Source organism: Quercus lobata, chromosome 5 (genome assembly GCF_001633185.2).
Source record: "Quercus lobata isolate SW786 chromosome 5, ValleyOak3.0 Primary Assembly, whole genome shotgun sequence".
NCBI classification, from domain to species: Eukaryota; Viridiplantae; Streptophyta; class Magnoliopsida; order Fagales; family Fagaceae; genus Quercus; species Quercus lobata.
The window spans coordinates 31,545,777-31,572,134 of record NC_044908.1 but is presented as its reverse complement, the minus strand read 5'-3'; the positions used below and the strand labels follow the sequence as shown (position 1 = coordinate 31,572,134).

Sequence of the window (26,358 nt, the reverse complement as noted above, 5' to 3'; positions counted from 1 at the left end):
TAACTATTTGTTTGTTTTGAAATAAAATGTTTTTTGAAAAATGTTTTTCCATTTTCATATGTTTGATTATAGGTAAAATACAGTTAACACTTGTAAAATTGGGTGTCTATATTCACCCTTTTTATTTTTATTTAAACCTAATAAATAAAATTTATATTAATTTTTAATCTTTTTCACTTTTTCATTGTTCCAACCAAATACACATGAAGCAAAAGAACATATTTTTTATGCTTTAGATATTTTTCATTCTCCCACTTTTTGTAGTTATTTTAACCAAATTAGTTAGTTTCTTCTAACCAAATTAGTTTTTATTTTTTATTTTTATTGTTAAACACATGTCAAATGTAGTATAAGCGAGTCCACAGAGATGGATCCAGAGTCGAAACCCAATAGACAAGTTTTTTTTTTTTTTTTTTTTTTTTTTTTTTTGATGAGCAAAATATGGGTAGGGAGGTGACCAACAAGGCGATCCTACTTACGTGTGACTATAGTGACACCCTACTTGCTAGGTCCAAGGTCCAGTTTGGGTACAGGGGACCACGGTGAGCCATACATTCCTAGCCCCACGAGGGACACCAGTGAACCTTGAGCTATTGAGGGAGGTAACCCAAGTGAGTCTACATTCAATGTGCGTTTGCGTTTTCTTTTTTTTTTTTTTTTTTGCACGCGTTTGAGAGACCAACACGGCTACTGTTCATGCACTGTTCATGAACAGTAGCCGCAAAGTTTGACTTTTTCCACCTTTTCAGCACAAATTTTACTATTCACGGACACACAAATTTCACTTTTCAGCTACTTTTTCATTAAAAATAGGTCCCACGGTATTATTCACACATTTAAAAATTATTTTGCTACAGTATTTTTCAATTTTCAGTTTCAATTTTTAGTTTTCAGCTGTATCCAAACGGACTCTCAGAGTCAAATCTTGAACCTCACACTCAGTGCATTTTGTGCATCACGCAGGAAAATAAAAAATTCATTCATATTACAACTTACAAGCACTTTTTTTTTTTTTTTTTGGTGAGAAACAACTGACAAGTCAAGTACCTTATATAGGATTTCTTTCTCAAAAAAAAAAAAAAAAAATACCGTATAGGATGTGATTTACCAATTTAGAATAGAAAAATAGACTATCTCATGATACAAGGGGTGGACAATTGGTAATTTACATAAGGATTAAAAAAAAAAAAAAGGTTAAAAGCAGTCTCGGACTTGCTGTACTTTCGTTTTTTGTTTTTAATTTATAAAATTTACTGTAAAACTGTTGGAGCTTGTTAAACTCCAGAGAGAACCCTATAAATTCTCCACAACTCGACCCTACTAACATCCTCTCTCTCTTCAAAGAAAAAAAAAAAAAAAAACATATCACAACAGAACGAGAAGCGAATTAAGGAGTGGAGTGTGTGTTTGTTGGTGAAGAAAAGTAAAGCATGAAGATTGTTCGCAGAGACCTAGTTCCTCACGGTCCTGGTAGCGTTAAGGTACCTACTTTACTTTCTACTTTACTTTACTTTAGGAAATAACAAACAAAATTAAGAATTTGTGTTTTTGAATTGTGAATTCAGATGGTACCAGTGGATGCCGATGATTTATGGTTTGTTTATAATCTCATATCCCCTGGAGATTCTGTCATGGCTGTCACTGTCAGGTAAATAATTATTTTTATTTATTTATTTATTTAAAGCCTGAAAACTTTTAGTTACAGTAATTTGTAATTAGTGTTTTGTTTCCCAACCACAAATTAAATTCAAGCCAAAGAGCCTTTTAGCTCCATTGGGAAAAAAGGGTCTTCTAGTTAAATTTAAACACACAGTTGCATTGAATTTAATTGTTCTTGGAAAAGATAACGTTGTGTATATTCCATTGGTCAACACAAGACAATCAGGTGTGAATTCAATTGGGGAATCTAATATATTGCACCCTAGGAACTGTTCGTAAAGTTTTCGGGTAATGCTTGTTAGGCTTTGGGAGCACACAATTTTAGAATTTGTTTGTTTCATTGGAAAATAGTTTCAATGCTTTGCGCTGTTAAATATATGTTAGTCTCTAAATATATAAAAGTTTGAAATGAAATTAGTCTCGAAATTTATAGAAGTTTGAATTGAATCAGAGTTACGTAATTAATTTGGGGGTCTCGAGTAACTAGATTGTGATAGCTCTTTACTTGGTGTGGTTTTCAAAAGAAGCAAAATTAAGTCTTCAAGTGTAATAGGCAAAAAAAATTAAAAAAAAGGAAAAAGTTCTAAGACTAGACACAACTACTCACTTAAAAAGTGATAAATGAAAAAAAAAAAAAGTGAATTGCATTTTTTTTTCTCTCCTGAATATGCCTTTTGCTCTTATGGAAAATAGGCTTGTTGATTGCTTGTATGAATAGGCTTTGATGGTTTGGGATATAGGTCATCTTTTCAGTGTTTCCTTTCTAATGAATTGCAATTCGATTGATATTGCTTGCTTTCGATAGCATGTTTTTTAATGATTATTTGGATTCTCTAATAGGAAAGTTCTTAGACAAGCGGCTACTGGAGGAAGAGATGCTGAACGTATGAAATTGAAGTTGGAAATAAAAGTTGAGGAGGTATGACAAGTTCATGACGATTGGCTCTTTATTTTTTTTGTTGGTTTTTTAATTTCTTAATTTTTATATAGTTTATTGCATTGGAGGATAAGTTTTAATGCTCTCTCTGCTGCGCACACGTGGGGGGGCTTTGGGGCATGGGACTGTAGATAATATGACATTTTGTTGACCATGCGCGGAACGGTCATTTAAAAGTTGGAGTGGCACAGCAAGATATAGAGATTTCTAGAGAAGGTTTAGGTACCGGTGTCAAGAAGAGAAATTGTTGAGGATGCCACCAAGTCATAACAGTCATGATATGCACAATTTTCCTTCAGTTCTTGCCATCTTTCAATTTCATAGTTTTACTTGAACTTCCTACAACAATTAGGGATTTGAACATTGACTAATAAATAGCATGTTATTGTTAAGAGAAGGAGGAATATTGCTGAGGCTTTGTATTTAAGTCATTTTTTGATAGGGAATGTGACATGGTAAACTTTAAACCATCATAATCTATGTCTGATGTTGGCACTACTGCAGTCATACTAGTTGGGAACTTGGGATGTAATGTAAAAAAGATTGTGTCATACACTACATTATCATGGATGGAAATTTCTTAAAATTTGTCTTGATTTAATACTGTATCTAAATATGATGATAACAGACTGCTTATTTTGTTACAAAGAATTAATGAGTACAAAAACCCATGTACTTCTTGCTCACACTACCTCCCCTCCTTTCTCCCAAGATACACACAGATAGGAAAAGATGTATTTAATTATATTAATGCAAAATTGTCTCATTAAGAGAGTATTTTTTTCTTATTTTGAAAGCCAATGTGCTAAGCTTGTGTAATGTCTCATACATGATGTTTGCAACCCTACTTGGATATTTCTTTTTTAAATCATTTTTTGGTATACATGTATCTTTAGACACCAATGTTTGCCCACTTATAGATTAATTTGGTTCTTTGTATGCATGGCACTTGAATCTCAACATCGAGATTGGAAGGCACAAATTATGATTATTTTATTTTCGAATTAGTGAATTGCTTGAGATGATTTTGGATAAAATGTTTTTCTTACCCTCTCATATTCTTTCAGGTTGCAGATTATGACTCAGTAGGGTCTGTTTTGCGCATACGTGGGAAAAATGTTCTAGAGAATGAGCATGTAAAGGTAAATGCAATGCTAAATTGAAATAACTAATTATAAATTGATTATTCTCACTCTTGCTTTGTACTTATCAGTATTTCATTGCAGATTGGGGCATTCCATACTTTAGAACTTGAGCTGCATCGACCTTTTGTGTTACGAAAGGTGTGCTTTCTTGTTAATTCTTTTAAGTCTCTAAAACGTACAGTTGCTCCTTTTGTTGTCCAGATAATGTCTACACCATATGACATGCTATTGGTATCCATATCAAATTTGTTTTCGGCTTTTATGAGTAGACTTACATTCTGTTGATACAAATCATGCACACCTTTTTCGTTTCTACAGGCAAAACTCATGTAAAGTTGATATTAATTTCAGCCATGCTTATGTTACTGTAATGTAGTTTTTATTGTAATAATACTCTATGGAAGAGGTACTGTTAACCTATGGACTGTAGGCATGCAGCTCTTGCAAGCTTGTGTTTAAACATTATAAATGGTTTTGGTTCTTCTGTTAAGAAATCATAATTTATGATAAAAGTATAAAATTATATGATTGACATGATACAATGACAATAGATATTAGTTGCAGAACATTCAAGTTCTAGAACTTTTTATATGTTAATTTCCCATTTGTTGTTCAACTTATACTCTACAGCATTGTTAACTGTTTTAGAGAGATTTCTAGGTAAAAGGACTATCTTCTTTCTAATTGCCATAGTTTGCAGTATATGTATTGGCGTATATTTTTTTGCTTGCAATTCGTAGTTATTGACACTTAGATTGGTACATGACTTGCACACCCAAAGGGACTTGAGCTTGTGACCTTACTTGATACCCATGTACGGAAAAAGGATGGAGGTGCCATTAGACCAAAGGATATTGAATATGCGCTCTATACTTGTAAAATTTCTTTATGGTGTTTGTTTTTTGGGAGAAGGTGGTGGTAAGAAATTTATGCATAATACTCATAAAAAAAGAAAAAAGAAAAAGAAAAAAGAAAAAGCAATTAACACATAATGCCTGTAAGGCAACTTGTCATTGATGTTAGAAGCTGATTCTTATGTGTTGTAAGTCTTGGCATATCAAAATTTTGAAAAAATGATTATTATTATTTGGTGATGATGATTAAAAAAAAGGTTACTTTGACCATCTAATATCATGAGATTGTATTACTTTCTTGTTAGAGTTCATAAAGAGTGTACAATTCCTTCCTCACAATTAGGAAATGGAAATTCATGATGTAATTCTTTCAAGAGTTTTCCTGCTGCTTCATAAGTAAATTCTTCCCAGTAGCTATATCTATTATTTGCCCCTGTAATTAGTTCAATTTATTATATGTGCAGCTGTGATTATAAAGCTGATATCTTCACGGATAATTCTTTGTTAAGTTTATTTTCTGTTCCATTTATTTCCTTTTTGAAATGCATGACATTGCCTCAATCATTAATTTTATTGCCAATTAGAGCTCTACTTTTTTGCTTTTTGATCCCAAATATTACCTTTTTGTTTCTTAAATTAATTGCTTGCTATTGCTGATGTATTTTAGGATGTTTGGGACTCATTGGCATTAGATGTACTTCATCAGGCCTCTGGTATGTTATATCAATTTCTTATCTTTTAGATTTTTCTGGGCTGAGGGCGTGCAAAGTTATTGTTTACATTCATAAGTTTTATCTCATGTTGATTTCTTTTGTTTTTGGGTTTACTATGGAATAAGCACAAAAATCTTGAAACTGGTCAATTTAATAATTTTGGTACTCAACACATTTTCTTCTCAACCAAGATCACTCTCCAAAACTCTTACCATCATTAGCTGTAAGCTTTGACGAGCGGCCAAGTGGCTCCTTTGCTGCTCTGGCCTTTGCATATAGTGATGTTGAGACCTTCCTTCTCAGGCATGCCCCATCACTGACCATCCTCTCTCAAAAACCCAATAAGCCTTGTGGCTGCACCATTACGATATGCATACTTAAGCAAGTCTGAAATCATCATGGAAAGACCATCCAGCAGCACGAGTTCATTGCCATGCTCTTATGTGAAGTCCTAGAAGGCCCAAATTGACCCAATTAACACAATTAACAACTTTGTATAAATATCTTAACATAGGCAAACCAGATTCAAGGTGTGGTTTGCATATTTCACCTTAAATTTTATATACTCCACATTTAAGGTGTGGTGTGTCATATTTAATCTTATATTCTATATACTCCACATTCAAGGGGTGGTTTGCCATATACGTCAAATCAAATCTGTGTAAAACAAGGAATGGAGAAGAATAGGAACATAGCATAGGCAATCACACCTAAATTTTCCTAAGCACTCAAACTCAAAGAGCATTAAGAGCAGATGCAAACTCTCTTATTCAATTCTGAACAAATTGTGTGTTTAAATAGGTTGCTTAACTAGTTTACTTAAAGGGACTAGGGTACAAAATCAACAAGGAAAGAAATCAAGCATAATCTATTTTTATAATTATTGATTAGTAAGTAATGTAATTTTAGTGAAATACTCCCTCTGTTCTACTTTGTTTGTCCTGTTTGAAAAGTCAAACTTTTTAAGGAAACATTATTTATTATTTTGTCTATTTTTTAAAATTGTATAAGTTTCCAAAACTACCTTTAAATCAATTTATCAAAAAATTGAATTATTAATAAAATAGGGGTATAATAGGAACATTAATAAATTAATGACTTTTATTTTTAAAAATAGGACAATATTTTGGGATATCCTAAAATGGAATAGAGGACAAACAAAGTGGGACGGAGGTGGTACTTATAAAAAAAAAAAAAAAAGAAGTAATGTAATTTTAAAAAAATCAAATATTCTTTATGTTCACGATGATGAACACAAAGTGTCAAATAAGTACAGAAGTCTCAAAAGGAAAATTGAAAAGAAACTTGAAACTTTAAAATAGAAGAAAATGTGTGAAACCCCAACCAATCAAAAAGAGTATGAGCTAACAAAGTTTTCAATTGATCCAAGGAGCTCTCCATGTCTTCAAAAGTACGTCTATTCCACTCCTTCCATATTAGCCACATCAAACAAGCTGGCACCATGTTCCAAGTATCCGAGCCATGTTTAACTAACCAATTCTCCAGCTGAATAACAAAGAAGCAACATTCCCTAGCATAACCCAGTGAATCCCAAATTTCTAAATACATCTCCCCACAAAGCATTAGCAGCGTCGCAATGGATTAAAAGGTGATCCATTGATTCCCCAATACCTTGGCACATACAATGCCGATTAACCAAATGACATACCCCTCTTTGTGAGATTATCCAAAGTAATAATCTTTTCCAATGCTGCTGTCCCCCAAAAGAATGACACTCTCTTGGGAACCTTAATGGACCAAATGCCTTTCCAAGGGAAAAGGGCTGTAGTGGCACCCTGCAGCTACCTGTGAAAGACTGGGTATTAAAAATGCCATTCCCCTTAAGGGAACCAAGAACGAAAGAACCAAAGAAAATAAGACTCAAGGGCTGCTGTGATAGCCAATCCCAGAAAATCTGCAAGTTATCAGCACCTTTGACTCTTAAATTATAAAAGAAAAAGGAAAAAAAAGAGAAGAGACTAGTAGCATATGAGCTTTATGAAAAGATAAGAGCTCAATTGCAAGACTAGGAAAAGTCCAATTCAAATGCACCCCAAATTTCACAGATCTGATTTTCTATTCCTATTCTTAAAATGCCTTGCAATGTGATGAGTATGTAGAGTTTAAGGTTAAATATGATAGAAATCGCAAAAATTAACTACATTGGAATTAATCACATTGCTTATGGAGTTAATTGATCAAATTTAAATTTTAGGGGACATTGCAAATGGCCTTATTAGTGCAATTTATACTTTTTATTTGGTTGCAACTTCAATAATTTTAAAGATATTTATACACAGGATCAGTAAGGAGGATAGTATATGTTGATTCAAGAATCTTGGTTTATTACACATCTTTTTAACTTGGGCTCCTTTATCTAAGGACAATGTAAATAGAAGTGTTTCATGAGGGAGAAAACTTTGTTGATGTTATATTGCACAAAAATTCATATGCAATGGCAGATTGAAGTGGTCCAGCTGGGTAAGGTGGTGTCGAGGGTACCACCTCTCAGCCATGCAATGCTTTTCAGGATTGATGCTTAATGGATGGAATTGGATTTCAGTTCATGTATTGATTATTTATTAAATTCATCAACTTGTGAAATTGTGTGTTGGATCACATCCAAGATATCCCTCTTTTGATGCCTCTCTGGTGGGACTTTCATCGGATAATGGCCATTTATTGTAATAATGGTGTTCTCTCTGTACTTTTCAGACCCTTCTGCAAGTGCTGATTTAGCTGTGGTTTTAATGCAAGAAGGATTAGCGCATGTTTTACTTGTTGGTAAAAGGTATGCATGATTTCATTAGGGATATGGTTCATTTGTAAATCCTTATTATATGCCATTAGATGATGGTTGTCTTTGAATGTTTTGACATTTGTAATCCATACACACCATTTTGCAAGTAGGCACTTTTTAATCCCAAGAGATTAGGGCTAAAATGGTTATTCAGCTTGGAGTTCAAGTGCTTCATGATTTTTATTTATTTATTTTTATTTTTTTGAGTTTGAATCCAGTTGTGGGGATATTTCATGTAGTTTATAAATACATGTGGATGGGTGATTACGTTTACCTTAGGATTTGTTAGGTGCTTCGAAGTACTTGCATGTCCTAAGGAACTAAAAGAAAGGCACTTCTCTCGTTCTAATCATTTTGTAGAATTGATTTATGTGCTTATTTGTAGTAAGTATAAGACCTTTTTATCCCAGTTTTCATTTTTTCATATATGTAATAAATATATAAGCAATAGATTAAGTAATAAATTTGATAATTCAATGGTTACAATGGGGGAGGAGGGATTTTAACCCTGGATGTCTTCTTTGGAAACACTAGGAGGTGCCAGTTAAGTTACAAGATTCTTGACAAGTTTTAATTTTAAGTTATTAGGTTTTTTTCCTAGCTCAAGTGGAACTTTTTCCCTTAAGGGTGGAATGACTGGCATGGTCTTGGGCTTTATACTAAAGAAAAAAGAATAGTACTTATTTCCAGCAGTAGATTTATAATGGCAACAAGGACGGTCATAGCAATTTTGTAAGCGAGAGGAGTGATGCAAGAGACACAATGAGATATTTATGCCAATTTAGTAATCAATTGTATTTTTGGTCAATTGTGTTTTATTTTAGGTTTTAGTATTTGGTTAGGTTTATGAATATTTTTATTTAAGTCATGTTTATTTTTGTAATAAGGCAATTACTTTTACCTATTCCAATTAGAAATAGGGTTTAGTATTCCTATGTAAATTGCTGGCACTACCCTTGACATATTTGGGGGAATCTGAATTGGTTCAGGCAGGTCATATGTTTAATGTAGAAGCAATTGCAGACATTTTGGGTTGTAAAGTGTTGGCAACACCCTTAGGATCCAATTTTTTTTGATGATGTGGAACCTCACCAAAAGCAGGGCCCTTTGGACCCACCTTGGGGAGTAAAAGCCTTGGGATCCACTTTTAAAGAGAAGGTTGTGTGGATTTCAGTTTTAGAGAAAATGGAGACATTTGGATGCTTGGAAAAGAATGTCTCTCTCTATGGGCAATAGACTGACCTAACTAAGAGCGTCTTATTCAACCTACCTACTTACTACCTATCTTAATTTTCCATCCCCATGGTTGTTGTTTGTCAGAGAATTTACAATTTAAAAAGGGATTTCTTGTGTGGCAAAATTAGAGACGAGTTTAAGTTTCATTTGGTAAATCGGAGAATAGTTTGTAAACCTCTTCAATGTGTCGGTTTAGGCATCTTTAATTTAGTCTTGTTTAATCAGACTTTGTTGGGGAAATGATTTTGGGGGTACACATTTGAGAAAAAAGGCTTTATTGAGGAGGGTGGTGGACCATAAACATGGCGGCATGTCAGGAGTTGGTGTTCATGTGGTAAGTTACGATTGTTGATCTTATTATGAGAGGCATAACATTAGTGGATAGTTGTTGCATGTGTGGAGGGGATGGAGAGACTGGATCATTTGTTACTTCATTGTGCAGTGGCCTATGATCTGTGGTATTATGTTTTCTCTATGACTGGGGTGCTTGGGTAGTGCCTAAGAGGATAGTCGAAGTACTTGGTGGATGGAAGAACTGCTACGGTATACCAAGGAGGTCTATTTGGAAAATGATCCTCCTGTGCTTAATGTGCCCAATTTGGAGAGGAATGCTTGGAATTCTAAGGGTTGTTAGAAATCTGTTCATGATCTGAAGCTTTTATTCCTCAACACTTTGTTTGAGTGGATAATTGCTTCTGGGTTGTTTTCTTTTACTTCTTTGCCTGATTTGATTGATCGATGAACTTCTAGCATTTAATTTGTTGTCCTTTCAAGCCCCACCCCCCCCCCCCCCGGGGCCCTTTTTTTTTAAAAGAAATTTTACTTATAAAAAAAGTAGATTTTATTGATTTCATTTCTTTATTTTGTAGTTATTGAACATTGTACTTTTTTAGGTTATATGTCCTGTGTACAAGGGGTGTTCCTCTTACAAAAAAAATTGCATATCAATTATAAATAAAATGATTTTGCATGACATTCTGTTCGTTCCATTATTTAGTGCTATTTTTTTGATGGTATCTTTACAATTATAACTAACTTATGTTGTGTGAATAATATTTAACAGTGTGACAATTACTCGTTCACGGATAGAAACTTCAATTCCTCGGAAACATGGACCTGCTATTGCTGGTTATGAGTCGGTATGGTTATTAAGTTATAGGAAATTATTCTCTCTTATTTCAAGGCCTTTATCTCCAATATTTCATTTCAGCAATTTGACTGAGAATCTTTCTGTCTTGCAGGCTCTGAATAAGTTCTTTGAGAATGTGTTGCAGGTTAGTTCAATTTCTGTTGTGACACTTTTAGTGCCATTTCTGAATGTGTTTTCCAATTATAAATCTTAATGGAGTGTTCAACAACTTCTAGTAAGTTTAATCAATATGTGGGTGTTTTATCAATATGTTTTAGGCTTTCTTGAAGCATGTTGATTTTGAAGTTGTCCGCTGTGCTGTGATTGCAAGTCCTGGTTTCACAAAGGTCTGGTGTAGGTTTTATGATCTTTCCTTTTAAGTATAAACTACATATGTTTGGAGTATATAGGTTTACATTTTTTTTCCCCTGATTGGTGCCTCCAAATATGTTTCAGGATCAGTTTCATCGTCACTTATTGTTGGAGGCAGAAAGAAGACAGCTGAGACCTATTATCGAGAACAAGTCACGGATAGTTCTTGTGCATACAACATCAGGATACAAGTATGGTGGCTATCTTTTTTACTTCTGGTGCTAAAGTTTTTATAGTAGTAAAGGAGATAGTCTGTGATAGTAACTAACAGTAAGCTAATAGGGATCCAAAAAATATTGATTTGCACACACGTGGATGTAGCTGTGGATGAAATTCCCTTAATTGTTTGTTTTGTCAGTATCTGTATCTCTGAGTAAAACTCAAATATCCTTTTCACATTTGTGCTCTGTATAAGGAATAACCTTGAGGTCAAGTTGTAAGGCAGTTAGTCTTCTTGCATTGTAGATCTTTTCAGTTTTATTCTTGTCTTTGAATGCTCTGTGTAAGGAATAACCTTGAGGTCAAGTTGTAAGACAGCTAGTCTTCTTGCATTGTAGATCTTTTCAGTTTTATTCTTGTCTTTGTGTTGCTTTAGCCGATACATTATAACATTGTAGGAATGGTTTTAACTCTTAACTGCATCTAGATAGACCTTTTAGCCCTCCATTTTCTCTTAGTTTTTTTATCATCATTTGGACCTTTTACTCTTCATGATTGCATTTTCTCTCAGTTTATCTGCTATTGGTGTTACTTCTGACATCTCAGAATGCATTCACTAGTAAACTTGTTCCTTTTTTCCCCTCCTTCCCCGATTTCATTGGTCCATCTAAACATCGCAACTTTATCTGTGCTCCTTTTGCCAATTTGTTGTTTGTGGAATGTGTAAAAATTATCAGGATTTTATACATCCTTATGGTTCCATATCCTTGTTTGAGAGTAGAACTGTGTTAGTTATAATCAATAAGGAGTTTATAGCCAACTGAATGTATCAAGTTTGCAAACTAAATATTTTGGGCTATAAAATTTTATCAAATTTCAATATTATCTGATATGGGTAATTGATGTGTCACTATGCCTTGTGCTGTCTATTTAACAATTTTCTTGGGCAACAGAGGTAACTAGTGAGTGATATTAAATATCTGTTTTCATGTGTCTACAGTGAAAGGTTAGATCTATAGAGGAAAAGTTAGAACAATCAGGTTACATGCTAGAGAAAGAGAATGCTAGTGAACTTAGTTGAAAAATACTATGACAAAATGTTACTTATCTAGAAAAACAAAAAGTATGTAAATATTACATCTTTTCTATTATGTTCTGTCAATTTTTATATCTGTAAATTATCCATTGTTTTGCATTATTTTAACATTGTTATGTAGTATTATTATACCTGTCTCCATGTGTCTACAGTAAAGGTTGGATCTGTAGAGGAAAAGGTAGAACAATCATGTTACATGCTAGAGAAGGGGAATACTAGTTGAAAAATACTATGACAAAATGTTACTTACCTAGAAAAAAAATTATGTAAAGATTACATCTTTCTATTATGTTTTGTCAATTTTGCTACCTGTAAATTATCCATTGTTTTGCATTATTTAAAATTTTTAACGTTGTTATGTAGCTAGTACTTCCTGTGGTTTATGCCTTTCCTGGGAATTAGCATCCCGTGTTGATTTATTTCTTGCAAGAATGAATTTAATATCATTGAATTTTTATTCAAATACAGATGTCACCTAACTTAAAAATGTTCTGTGCAGGCATAGTTTGAGAGAGGTTTTGGATGCCCCTAATGTCATGAATATGATAAAAGATACTAAAGCAGCACAAGAGGTATCATGGAAAGCCCAAATTGGATATCATTTTTCACTTGGACCTTTACATGGAAAAGTTGTTATTTTTGGTCTCAGGATTTGCTTTATTTCTAGTCTTATGTTTGTTTTAACATACTTTCTGTTTTTGGTTGTTTGACCGGGCAATAACAGCTTTGATTCTCTCCACTTTTCTTCAGATTCGAGCTCTCAAGGATTTTTTCGACATGCTTTCAAATGTCAGGTTCTATATCTGAGATGTTATCATTCTTAAGATTACAGTTTGTTTTATGTCTTTTTATGATTTAGATGCCTAGTCACACACTATAGATAATTATTGCTGACCAAATTTAGCTTAACACATGATTGCTTGGGTTAAGCCACAAGATGTAGGTTGTGCATGTTTGTAGGGTCTGCAATCTGATTGATGGTCATGGTATCCTGCAACTGGCAGTCATCACCTAACATAAAGTCATTGCGAGATTTTTGATGCATGATAGCTTTAAAACCTGAAGATTATGGGGCTATCTTTCTATGATTGTTGTGAATATCAAGTAAAAGAGGACTGGGACAGATTGCTAATGAATGCTTGGATAGTAGAATGAAGAGTGGAATTCTAGGTGTGATTGTCAAGTTGGATATTGAGAAGGCTTATGATCATGTGAATTGGGATGCTTTGTTTTATCTCATGGAGAGGATGGGTTTTGGAGAGAAGTGGAGAAGGTGGATGAAGTTTTGTGTTTCCACAGTCCATTTTTCAGTTCTTGTTAATGGCTCTCTAGTGGGATTTTTTGGTGGTACTCGAGGCCTTCGCCAAAGGGACTCCTTGTCTCCTCTTCTTTTCCTGTTGGTAATGGAAGTTTTGAGTAGGTTGTTGAAAAGAATAGAAGAGGGTGGCTTTATTAGGGATTTTCAAGCAAATTCCCATTCACGAGGAGGTTTGTGTATTTCTCATCTTCTTTTTGCTGATGACACTATCCTTTTTTGTGATGCAACCAGGGAACAACTCTTATATGTTCGGATGGTGATGATTTTCTTTGAGGCTATCACAAGCTTGAAAAGTAATATTGGTAAGAGAGAGATTGTTCCAGTGGGGGTGGTAGGGAATTTGACTACTCTGGCTAGTGTTTTAGGTTGCAATGTTGGTAGGTTGCCCATGATGTACTTGGGTATGCCTCTTGGAGCTCATTTTAAGGATCCATCAATTTGGAATCCTATTATAGAAAAAAATGGAGAAGAAGCTTTTTGGTTGGAAATGTTTATATTTGTCGAAAGGGGGAAGATTAACTTTATTGAAAGGTACCCTTTCAAGCCTTCCCACCTATTTCTTATCCTTCTTTTCTATCCCTCAAGCTGTAGCAGATAGATTAGAAAGGATCCAGAGAAATTTCCTATGGGGGAGTTCTGAGGAAGCTTTCAAATATCCACTTGTTGCCTAGAATAAGGTGGGTTGGCCAGTGGAGAATGGAGGTTTGGGGATTCAAAAGATTGGTTTGTTTAATCAAGCCCTGCTTGGAAAATGGTTATGGCGGTTTGGAAGTGAAACCAATCATTTATGGCGTTAGGTTATAGCTACCAAGTGTGGAGTGTCTAGTGGAGGTTGAAGAAACAAAAGAAACTAGTAACTAGAGAAGAGAGGAATCAAATGATTGTATTATTATTTGCTTATTCCACTATGTACAACTCTGATTAAATAGAGAAACCCTAAACTTATAATAGGAATACAATAGCAGAAATAGGAAATCAAATAATCTCTAATTACTCAGTTTCCTTTTCTGAATATTTCCTTCTCTAAATATTTCCTTTACCTTCACGCCCAAGATTATACCATATATAGCTATCCACACATACCATACATAGAATCTGTCAACACTCCCCCTCAAGCTGAGGCATAGATATCTCTCATGCCCAGCTTGTCCAAGATTCTATGGAAGTGATTAGTTGCTGCACCCTTTGTCAAGATGTCTGCGCGTTGATCTCCAGTTCTTACATATTTAGTGCAAATGATGCCTTTACGCAGTTTCTCCTTGATAAAGTTTCTATCAATTTCCATATGTTTTGTCCGATCATGTAGAACTGGATTATGAGCAATATTAATTGCTGCTTTATTGTCACAAAACAGCTTGATGGGATCCTTACTATCATATCCAAGCTCCCTCAATAGTATCTTCATCCATAATATCTCACATATCCCATGGGCCATTGCTCTAAACTTGCTTTGGGCTGTTTGTCCAGATAGTAGAGACCATCCTTAAGGCTATCACTGCCAATCATCCGCCCCGTGGTTAGGTCCTGAAAACAACAGTAAGATGAGTAAAAAATGGCTCGGCAATTTAACTCAAGGGTTATACGAGCAATAGATAATAAATTTGCTGCCAGGTTAGGAACATGAAGCACAGAGGATAAAGGCATGGATGGAGTCACAACAATTGAACCTTTACCACAGATAGGTGATAAAGAACCATTGGCTACTCTGATTTTGTCCTTGCTGGAACAGAGGTTATAGGAAGAAAAAGATGAGGATTTACCAGTCATATGATCTGTAGTTCCCGAGTCAATTACCCAAGGATTATCATACTCCGTTGACAATGCATTAAGGGCTGTAGCTAAATTACCTGAATGGGCAAAGGATGAGGATGTATCAGTAGGTGTTTCCAATCGAGCCATAAACTGACGCAGCTGTGCTAACTCCTCTGTGTTAAGTGCCCTTTCATGATTAGGAGCTGGAGTAGGTGCTGGAGTAGGTGCTAGAGGTATGTCCTCTGTGGAAGTAGTGTGATTTGCACGTGGACGAGAGAATCCACTAGAACGGCCCCCTCGCCCCCTTGTAGGACAGCCATGGAGCCTCCAACATGTCTCCTGAGTATGGCATGGCCTATTACAATGATCACAAAATAATTTGTCCTTGTCATCTAGAGCATTCTCATTCCAATGACTTTTGTCCCGATTCTTAGAATCTCCTTTGGCACCACTTTGAAAAGTAGTGGCCAGTGCAGATTGTTCTAGAGTAGATGAATATAACATGACACCCCGACGACTTTCTTCATTCTGAACATATGAGAACACCTCTTTGAGTGAGGGAAGGGGATCCTTTCCCAAGATTTGGACTCAAACTTGATCATATTCAGCTCGTAGTCCTCCCAAGAATTCATAAATACGTTCATCTTCAACAAAATTTTGAAAGTCTATCGCATCTTGTGTACATTTAGCTTTGAAAGTTTGATAGTGATCTAATTCTTGCCACAAACCGCGAAGGTTATGGTAGTAAGTTGCGACAGACCAATCACCCTGCGAAGTCGCTTGAATACAACGCTTCAAATCATAAACTTGTGCTTTATTTCCCATTTTGGAGTAGGTTTGAGCTGCTGCATCCCAAATCTCCTTTGCAGTACAAAGAAATAAATATCCTTGACTGATCTCTGGTTTCATAGAATGCACCAACCAAGACATGACAGTAGAGTTCTCTGCCTCCCATCTGTCATATGTGGGATCAGTCTCCAAGGGCTCTGTGATTTTCCCATTCAAATAGCCCATTTTCCCTTTACTGCGAATAAACATTAATGCAGATTGGGACCATGTTAGGTAGTTTAGCCCGTCCAACTTTTGAGTTGTAATCTGGAGAGTTGGATTCTCACTCAGGGAGGTCACTTGACTCTCTACCCCTCTAGTGTGAGTTTCGGAAGTCTTACTAACTTCTGACTTCTCCGAATCAGCCATCCAAATAAAATAGCTCCACAACCGGGCTTAATACAAAAAAAAAAAAACTGAGTAGCACAAATCAAAACATAGAGTAATATTCAAATAAAGAGACAGGTTTTTTTTTTTTTTTTTTTTTTTTTTTTTTTTTTTTTTTTTTTTTTTTAAGAATAATTACATGTGGTAAAGCTGGGCAGGAAACAGAAAACAAACCAGATGGACGACACCCAGAGAAGCTCTGATACCATGAAGAAACAAAAGAAACTAGTAACTAGAGAAGAGAGGAATCAAATGATTGTATTATTACTTGCTTATTCCACTATGTACAACTCTGATTAAATAGAGAAACCCTAAACTTATAATAGGAATACAATAGCAGAAATAAGAAATCATATAATCTCTAATTACTCAGTTTCCTTTTCTGAATATTTCCTTCTCTAAATATTTCCTTCACCTTCACGCCCAAGATTATACCATATATAGCTATCCACACATACCATACATAGAATCTGTCAGTAGAGGTTGGTGCACTAGAGTTAGCAGAGGTGCTTAGGGATGTGGACTGCGGAAGAATATTAGGAAAGGTGTTTAGAGTTTCTTTGGTCATGTATTGTATGTGGCGGGAGAGGGTCTTTGTATTCGATTCTGGTATGATCTTTGGTGTGGGCATATTCCCTTAAAGGATCTTTACCCTGATCTTTTCTCTCGTGCTATGGGAATAGAAGCTTTGATTTCTGAGTTGATTACTATTTCATCAAATGGTGGTAGTAGGAGTTGGAATACCAATTCCACAGGGCTCCTGATGATTGGGAAAAGGAGATAGTGTTTGCTTTTTACGAGCATGTTTATTCCAAAATGCCTAGGGGTGAGGGGATTGATAGTTTGTTTTGGAAGTTAACCCCAAATGGTGTTTTTGATGTGCTTTCTTTCTATAATTCCTTATCTACTCTTCCTACCTTTCCTTTCCCTTGGAAGTATATTTGGAGTATTAAGGTACCTAGAAGAGTGTCTTTCTTTTTATGGACTGCAACTCGGGATAGTATTTTTACTATTGACAACCTTGTAAAAAGGAACCTTTCTTTGGTTAATTGGTGTTTCTTGTGCCGTTGCGATGAAGAAACAGTGGATCATCTTTTAATTCATTGTTAGTTTGCACAAGCCTTATGGAGAAGTGTTTTTGATGTTTGGTTTGCAATGGGTGGTGCCAAGGACGATTGTTTCTCTTCTTTTTGCATCAGAGAATTTTTTGGGGTTACACTATTCTTCGGTCTGGAATATGGTGCCGGCCTGTTTGATGTGGTTGATTTGGAAGGAATGTAATACCTGCATTTTTGAGGATGTTGAGAAATCTGCTGATTTTTTGAAGTCTTTGTTAGTTGAGACTTTGTTTGGGTGGTCTCATATTTGGGGTTTCACATAATGTATCTTTGTTTCTGATTTCGTGCAATCTATTTTTGTTTCTGTTTGATTTGTTTGTATTTGTTCCTAGTACTTTGTTCACCATCGTGAACATGTACTTTTTTTAATGAAAATATCTATTACCTAAAAAAAGAAAAGAGGGCTGGGACAGAGAAACGATGGGTTTAGGTGGATAAGTGATGCAACCATAGAACTAAGTTTTAGATACTCAATAGGGAAGCATTGACCCATAAGCACCTTTCTTATTGACTTGATTAATATATATGTACATTTATCCCAAGTGACTTGCAGCTACCTTTTTAAACATGATCCAGCTACTTTCTACTTGATACTTTGTACCTAATTCATATAAAAAATCTTTCATTACATCGTAATAGCAAAACAAATAAATATAATTCTTATAAATAGTAGACTCTTGATAAAGTCCTAAAAGATAGGCCATTGGAAACAACTAAGGGTTTGTTTGTTTTAGTTTAAAATGCGTGTCCTGAGTGGCCTTGGTATTGCTTAGGCATTGAAATTAGCTTTGACATGCTTGGACAAGTCTATAAAGGCTGCTTCTGTCCTCCGTTATCCGGTAACCTATGTCTTATATGGATTAGTTGATTTGCTCTTCAAAAGCTTTTTTCAAAATCTTGGATTATGGAACGGTGATATAGGAAAGGAAGTAAATACTAGTCAGGTGCTTTGTCACGAGATCTTATGCAGCTCTTTCCCCTAGTCTATTGGTATGTGCCACATAATTTCCCCCTGGTCTATTGGTTCGTGCCAAAGAATTGAAGAAACAACAAGTTGCTTGATAACTCATTATATGGTTTCCTGTCTTTCCCCTACTGTTTGTACTCCTCTTTCTTCAAGTGGCTTGGGGATAAGGAAAGTAAGATTTTTTAATGAAGCTTTGCTTGGGAAGTGGCTATGGAGATTTGGGCTTGAAAGGGATGCCCTTTGGATGCTAGTGATAGAGGTGAAATATGGATGTAGATGGGGTGGCTGGTGCTCCAGCCCAGTTTCTGCTCCTTATGGTGTTGGTTTGTGGAAAAATATTAGTCGGGGATGACTTTCTTTTTCTTGTTATATTCTATATGATATTGGTGATGGATCAAGGGTTAAGTTTTGGCAAGACTGTTGGTGTGGGTAGACACCTCTTGCTGTTAGCTATCCTGAATTGTTTAAATTTTTCAGAGATAGGGAGGCAAGTGTGGCTGAGCTTATGAAGTTCACTAATGGGGTCCTTTTTTGGGATGTTAGTTTCTTTAGGGGTATTCATGTTCGGGAATTAGAGGCTATGTCGAGCTTCATAGATACCATATATGGCTCTTTAGCAAGGGTGTTTGGGGAGGATAAGGTGAATTGGAAACTAGATAAAAAATAGGGGGTTCATGGTTAATGATTATTATAGTCTTCTAGTGGGCTCTCATGATTATTGTTTTTCCTAGAAAAGCATTTGCAAGTGCAATGATGAATCGGTTGACCATCTTTTTATTCATTGTCCAGTTGCTATGGATTTGTGGTCTATGGTTTTGGGTTTATTTGGAGTAAGTTGGGTTATGTCACAATCAATTGTCGGACTCCTAGCTTGCTGGCAAGGCTGGTTTGGTCGTCATCGAAATGGGCATATATGGATAATTATTCCCCATTGTTTAATAATGTTTGTCTTTGGGAGAAAAGAAATAGTAGGTGTTTTGAAAATAATGAGAGATCCATACCAGACCTCAAGCTATTTTTCTTTAGAACTTTATTGGATTGGTTGTCTGCTTTGCAAAACCAATCATTCTCTTCTCTTCTTGCTTTTCTTGATTCTTGTAATTTTTTTACTTGATTTGTTGACCCTAGTACACTCCCTGTGTACTACGGTGTCCCTTTTTTTGATATCAATAAAACTTTAATGAGTCACCAAACCCATGTGATGATATTTTTGTTTGGAGGTTCTCATGTGAGGAGTTGACTGTTGTGCCCGTGTGCTTTTCTGGTGACTTTCAAGGTGATTTTTTTTTGTAAAATTACAGGAATTTAGTAGAAAAGAAATATTATATTAGCTGGTTTTGTGGGTGTTCTTGACTTCTATTGATTCTTGTCGTTGGAAGTCTGTAGTTTTTGTGTATAAATCCTTTTTGGGTTGTTTATTATAATTCATTCATGTTGAATGCTATCCTCTGAAAGTCATTGTTGGGCTAGATCTCTGTTTGCCCCTACTATCAAGTTTCCTCTGAAAATATCTAGGTTTTATTTTTATTATAGTTTTTATTTTTAAGTACCATTACTTAAACTATATATTTATCTACTTAAGCTATTTTGACTGTTTTAAGTAACTGAAGTTTAGTACTATGCAGGATCCTTCTCGTGCTTGCTACGGACCAAAGCACGTTGAAGTTGCCCATGAACGATTGGCTATACAAACACTTCTCCTTACAGATGAACTTTTCAGGTTAGCATTATAAATTTTGGACTTCAGCAGGATATGCTAAAAGCCATAGTATATTGGTATTTTGATTGGAAAATCTTCTTTTACTTGGATGTGTCACCCATGTTTGCTGCACTCAACCCAGTTATATTCTGCTGCGTGTTCTATCCATTTATGCATATTATCTCTGGTGGTGTGAAGGTTTATGTGTAGTATACATTCACAAATAAAAGAACACAATGCAATTTTTTTTTTCCTTGCTGAAGTACACAAGCTGAGAAACATATTTTATTATTTTAAGTGTTCAAAACATGGTTTTTTGTTTCCTGGTCATCTTAAGTCCTAGGCTTGGTCTTTTAGGTAATTGTTTAATCCATGTATCAGTCAGTACTGCACTCATATATAAATTTTAATCCAGTAGATAGGAAGTATACTTGGACAACTCCTGCTGACGCAGGACAACCGGAACAAAATTGAAATATCACCATCAATGTTGTCTTCTATGGGGGTAGCAATAAGTTCATTAGGATCAATTATCCTTGGTTTCCCAATTGAATCGAGTTGAGTCTTCATTTGCTTCATCTGAGCAGTCCTGTCTTGAATCTCTTTCATGAGCTTTACAGTTAATTCCGTTACTTTCCTGGTAGATAATTCCTTGGCAGATTGTTCAAAAGTGCACTGAGGACATGATATGGGATGAGGATGAGGATTCATCGCATTTGCTTCAACTTGAAAAGTACCACACTGAGATTGGGGTAGATACTTAGCTCGATAGTATGGTGGCAAATACTCATCACAAAACTTTTCTTTCATATCTTCCCACACAGTAATGGCAGGTTCATAATTCATATAGCGGAAACGTTCAAGATTCTCCCAAAACCTCTGTGCTTTACCTATTAACTTCGACTTGGCATACCTAACCTTTATGTTATCTGCAAAATTTGCTTGCTCAAAGAATCGCTCCATCCCATTCATCCAGTTGACAAAATCTCGTGGATAAGTTTCATAACCATCAAAATAAGGTGCTTCTAATATTTCCATGATTCTCTAAAATAGTGCTTCAACAAATAGCTACTGTGATTTTCTCCTTGATAGTGGCCAACTTACTGTACTATAGTTACGGGCTGGCAGCAACTGTGGATAACAGCTTTGGGGCCTATACGTGCAATGGGCTGGCAGCAACAAGACTTTTTCTTCTTCTTCTTCTTCTTCTTTTTTTTTTTTTTTTTTTTTTTTTTTTTGCAAAATAATAAAATACAGTACACGGACTTAAAATTGAAGAAGCTACAGACACGGACTTTAAAAGAAAGTCAAACGAAAGACTCTAAATTGAAAGACACGGACTCAAAGTACAGACTTATGAAAAAGAAACCACAGAAACTAATGAAAGAGAGCGGAATCTCTAAATTGAAAGAAGGTTGCTTGGCGATGGGCTTGCGGGGCTAGGGGTTGACAACTGTGGTGGCGCGACGACAGGGAAGGCAGCGGCGGCACGAGACATGACGGTGGTCGACGTGATAATGGGTTCGGCGGCTGGTGGCTGTTGGGTTTTGGGGCGGTGGGTGTTGATCTTGTGGTTTCGCGGCTGGTGGTTGATGGGTTTTGAGGCGGTGGGTGTTGATCTTGTGGGTTTTTTTTTTTTTTTTTTTTTTTTTGCGGGTGATATTTTCTGGTTCTTTCCTGCGGTGATGCTTCAACAGATCGGTGTTTGCTCTGATACCAAAACTGACGCAGGACAACCAGAACAAAATTGAAATAACGGAAAAATAAAAGATATGACCTAGGAGTCAGCACCTAGGCCTTACTTGGAGTCAGCACCAAGCGGGGAAACCACTAGGAGTCAGCACCTAGGATAGACCTGGAGTCAGCACCAGATCAAAGAAAGACCAAACGGCCATTGTTTTCATTCATCAAAATATCAACTGTCCCCTCAAGGAGTACAATAGGTTGTTTATAAAGGATTACTAAACTCTAGTTCTAATTGGCTAGGAAATCCTAATTGCCTTATTACAAAAATACCCTTGCTGGCTAGGAAACCCTAATTGCCTTATTACAAAAATAACCTTACTTCTAAATTAAAATACTAAAAGCTCAATAAACTACTAGGACCTAAAACATAAAAATACAATTGACTTGCAAACATAAATAATATTAAATAATAATTCTCTTTCATCTCCCGCATCACCTGCAATATTATATTGAAATTTCAAAAGATCAATAAATTCTACAAATGAGGTGGACGTGGAATGAACACTGTCTAAGGCTGTCAGAATTCTACAAATTCTGTTGATTGCAATCGTCTTTGGATGGTTGACAATTTTTGTCTATCAATCATAAAAAGGCTGAATGGTTAGAAAGAGCATTTGAAGAAGAGGATTTGAGGCAATAATTCATATGGATGGTGATAAAGCTACAGGCCCAGATTGCTTTTCTATTGTGTTCTTCCACACTTGCTGAGCTGTTCTCAAATAAGATATCCAGGGAAAAAGCCTTGATGCTTCTTTCATTCCTCATATTCCCAAGAAAGCGGGGTTTGTGGTTATTAACTATTTTAGGCATGTTAATCTTTCTTTGTGGGATTCGCTAAATAAGTGCAAAAGTGTTGACCAATAGATTGAAGATGGTTTTGGGAAGCTTTTATTCAAGGTAGACAGATTTTAGATTCTATTTTTATTGCCAAGGAATGCATGGATAATAGATTAAAATTAATGAGGGAAATTACTGGAATTAACAAAGATGAGTTGGAGCCTCAAGTTGTTAATTTTATATGCTTTCCGCCTTTGTTTGGGGCTTTGAGCAGAATGACACGGTGTCAGAGGTATCAAAGCTCAATGGGTCTCCTGTTGACGTTTTGGGTTGATTGCTATGGATTGGATCCAAATTGGGCTGAGGTTGGTTTGGTTTGGATGAGGATATCCTCATTCTAGATTAAGGTCAGTAAAATGCATAACCAAATAAGCTTAAGAGCCTGACCTTATAATGGATAAGGTTATGCTTATCCTGGAGATGGAGTACCCACAACGTGTAAACCTGGAAAGCACGAACACGGCATTTGGGTTGCTGTGCCCATGTCTGACACAACAGGGACATGGGACACGCGTTGGACACAGCTGCACACGTGTCCCAGGCCATTTTTTATTTTTTATGTTTTGAAAAATAATGGACACGGCGGGGATACAGTTGGCACACAGACTGTACTTTTTTTTTTTTTTTTTGATAGGTAATAAAACTTTTATTCAATAATGTTGAGCATCATGTTCACGATGGTGAACATTCTGACTAAGAAAAAATACAGCAGGTTCAAAAACTTAATCTAATAGAGTGTAATAATTTGGAAATGGAAATACAATTCGTAAAACACTAGACATGCGCCCACTGAGACAAAGTACCAAAGAGAAGAGCTTTTAAAAGATCTAAGGTTCACATTGGCTGTACTTCTCATGCGAGTCACATCGATCTCGCTTAGGACAAGCTTCTTAGATCTATTTCTCTTTTGCAATTTCTGCCTTTTGCCCTTTTTTTTGTTTTGTCCATGTGTACTCAGGCCAGTAGATCTATTTCGCACTAGCACACATGTGAAGCATTTATCTCTACCTTCCCACCCACGTGAATAGCTGCTTTTCAAATTTGTCATTTATGAGTTAACTTTTTACCATTCTTTTTTCATCATTTAAGTAGACAGTAGATACATGTGTATATATATATAGTGGCTAAGCTTTTAATATGCTTACAAAAGAATTTTTAACAATTATTTAAAAAATAATAATATTTTTGTTATGAAACAAATTTTTGTAAGCTTTGAAATATATAAATATATATATATAATTAATTAATTAATATATGTATCTCTGTTGTACTCATGTCCTAATATTTCAAAAATTGCTATGTTCCTGTATCATACCCATACCCGTGCTTCCTAGGTGTAACCGAGCACAGGGGTGTTCCCTTTTCTTTCCAACGAGGTACTCTGCTGGCAGGATTCAGAACTGGCCAGATAAAACTTCTTTGATGTCAAAGCACGATGTTGATGACTAGAAACCACTTGAAAATGGCTGGCAGCATCTATTTCAACGTTAAGAAAACATGGTGACAACTAGAATCCACCTGGGAAGTACATTAGACACTGCCTGCCGGCTCTGGAGCTGAAGAAAAGTGCCAATAGCTACTAGAAAACACCCCTAATCCCCTTAAAAACCACCAACTATCATGAATAACAACAAACAAGAACTTTCGGCAGTTGCGATGCCGGATATGCAGTTCCCCTTCTGAACCATGACAACAACACTGGCAGTGAAGTCTAATCTTCATCCACCCTAACCACTAACAGATTCCACTAACTGTGCCAACCCCTGTGCTTGATGAGAACAATGGATAAAAAAAATGGTATGAAATTTCAGATGAGAAGTAAGGAAGGAATGTACTCAAAGAATGAATGTATTGAAAGACTGAATTAGAGTAATGCTCTGATGCCATGTTAGAGAAGCATTTCATAAAAGTATTCAATTAGAAAGATTAAAAGAAATAGGAGGTTCTCCTGCCCTCAGTCAATTCATTAGGTTTATTTAGAGAATTGGTTACAATATTTTTTGATAGGTAATATAAATTCATTGAAAAAAGAAATTGATACAGGGTTAGTGTACTATGGAGCCAGCAAAATCAGGAAAAAAAACTAAAGAGAGTACAACTATTTAAACAAATCAGCCAAAGAATTAAAATAAAAAAACACCTGAAGCATTTGTCCACTCTTGCAACGTCTAGAGGAAAAACAGACGTTATGTGGAATATTCCAATGGTGTCAGCTGGTCGGGACACCACATCACCTAAATATTCTAGACTTCTTGTAGGGAATGACCTGTACAGCACAAGGGTACAACCCATGCAATAACAATGCAAAAGACAATGTATTAAATTATTTTCTCTTTAAAAGTTGGATTTTATAAAGAGGACCAATGAAAAAAGGATGGAGGGAGTATATACAGAGTTCTCTTAAAAAGATGGGGCATCTAAGCATAAACAAAAAAAGGGGTGGAGGGAGTATATACGGAAGCATAGCATATTGCAGTTTGTGGTTCTGAAATGTATTCTTGTGAACTTGATTTATAATCTGTTAATTACACATGCAATTTTGCAGTTACAACCTCTAGTACATTGATATAGATCTCTCTCTCTCTTTGCCTATTTGGTCATGAGTTACTTGTCTCCTTCACTGGTTAATTTACTCCATCTTTTTTTGCTTTCTTTATTCATGCAATGTTGCTTACTTAACTCCATTGTGTTTTCTTTACTTAACTCATGAGTTACAGATTGATCTCTCTTTCTTGACTTGTTTATTTTGGCACGCACTCTGAAAATTTCATATTGTAGCATTAAAAATTTGTGTAACTTTGATGAGTTACAATACTAAAAGGCCAGGAGTGTCAATAACAAGAATTTCTGTGTGTAGGAATTCTGATGTAGCTACAAGGAAAAAATATGCCAATTTGGTTGATTCAGTGAAGGATTCAGGGGGCACTGTTCATATTTTTTCATCTTTGCATGTCTCAGGAGAACGTGAGTATTATTTTGCTATACCTTGATTTCTTTTGTGCTTAAAACCCATATAAATTACAAAACGTGCGGAATTGGATTAGTGAAGAAATGTGGTTTTGTTTTTCCCTTCCCCCCCCCCCTTTTTTGGGAACTGTGTGGTTGGGTGGGGTTATGCAAATTTTTTCCCTATGACGGTTTATTTCAATATCATTCTGAACAGAACTGGCGACGATAACTGGCATTGCAGCAATCCTGCGCTTCCCACTGCCCGACCTTGAAGACATAGAGATGTGATTGGAACATTTTGTGGGTCAGAAATCCGCAATTTGTTCTGTGTCCAATGGCACCGACATGTTGTATATTACAATTTTTTTTTTTTCTTTTGGATTTTTGTCATGTAATACAACAATAAACTGCAATATGTGCTTGGAGGTTCGAGGTTGTCTCTTCTTGTGGGTAGATAGATTGGTTAATTATACATTTGGAATTGTATCATAGAACAAGCAATGCTCACTTGATTCCCCTCTTCCAACCCTTTTAAGATATTATTGTATTGATAGTGGCACTGGCTGTCTTTTACGGTCTGTTAGAGACTGTAACATAGTATTGTATTGTAACATATTTCTTCTACTTCAGTGAATAAATATACTTTTTATAGTCCAA

General features: G+C 35.6%; 1 protein-coding gene across 2 annotated transcripts; it reads left to right on the top strand.

The window, feature by feature from the left end:
* Positions 1-1,257: 1,257 nt before the first annotated feature.
* On the top strand, positions 1,258-26,358 carry LOC115991162 (protein PELOTA 1-like). Of its 2 annotated transcripts, none has more exons than XR_004092173.1 (16): positions 1,258-1,481; positions 1,566-1,648; positions 2,500-2,578; positions 3,664-3,738; positions 3,823-3,879; positions 5,263-5,308; positions 8,024-8,099; positions 10,408-10,483; positions 10,586-10,618; positions 10,752-10,820; positions 10,930-11,036; positions 12,600-12,672; positions 12,851-12,894; positions 20,096-20,190; positions 25,610-25,716; positions 25,916-26,358. XR_004092173.1 is itself a non-coding variant. In XM_031114900.1 (16 exons), exons 1-16 carry the CDS (start codon positions 1,431-1,433, stop codon positions 25,987-25,989), a joined length of 1,140 nt encoding a protein of 379 aa, XP_030970760.1. In that variant the 5' UTR covers positions 1,260-1,430; the 3' UTR covers positions 25,990-26,358. The 2 variants fall into 2 exon arrangements, 1 of the variants encoding a protein (XP_030970760.1); XM_031114900.1 differs by having other exon boundaries at positions 1,260-1,481; positions 12,851-12,889.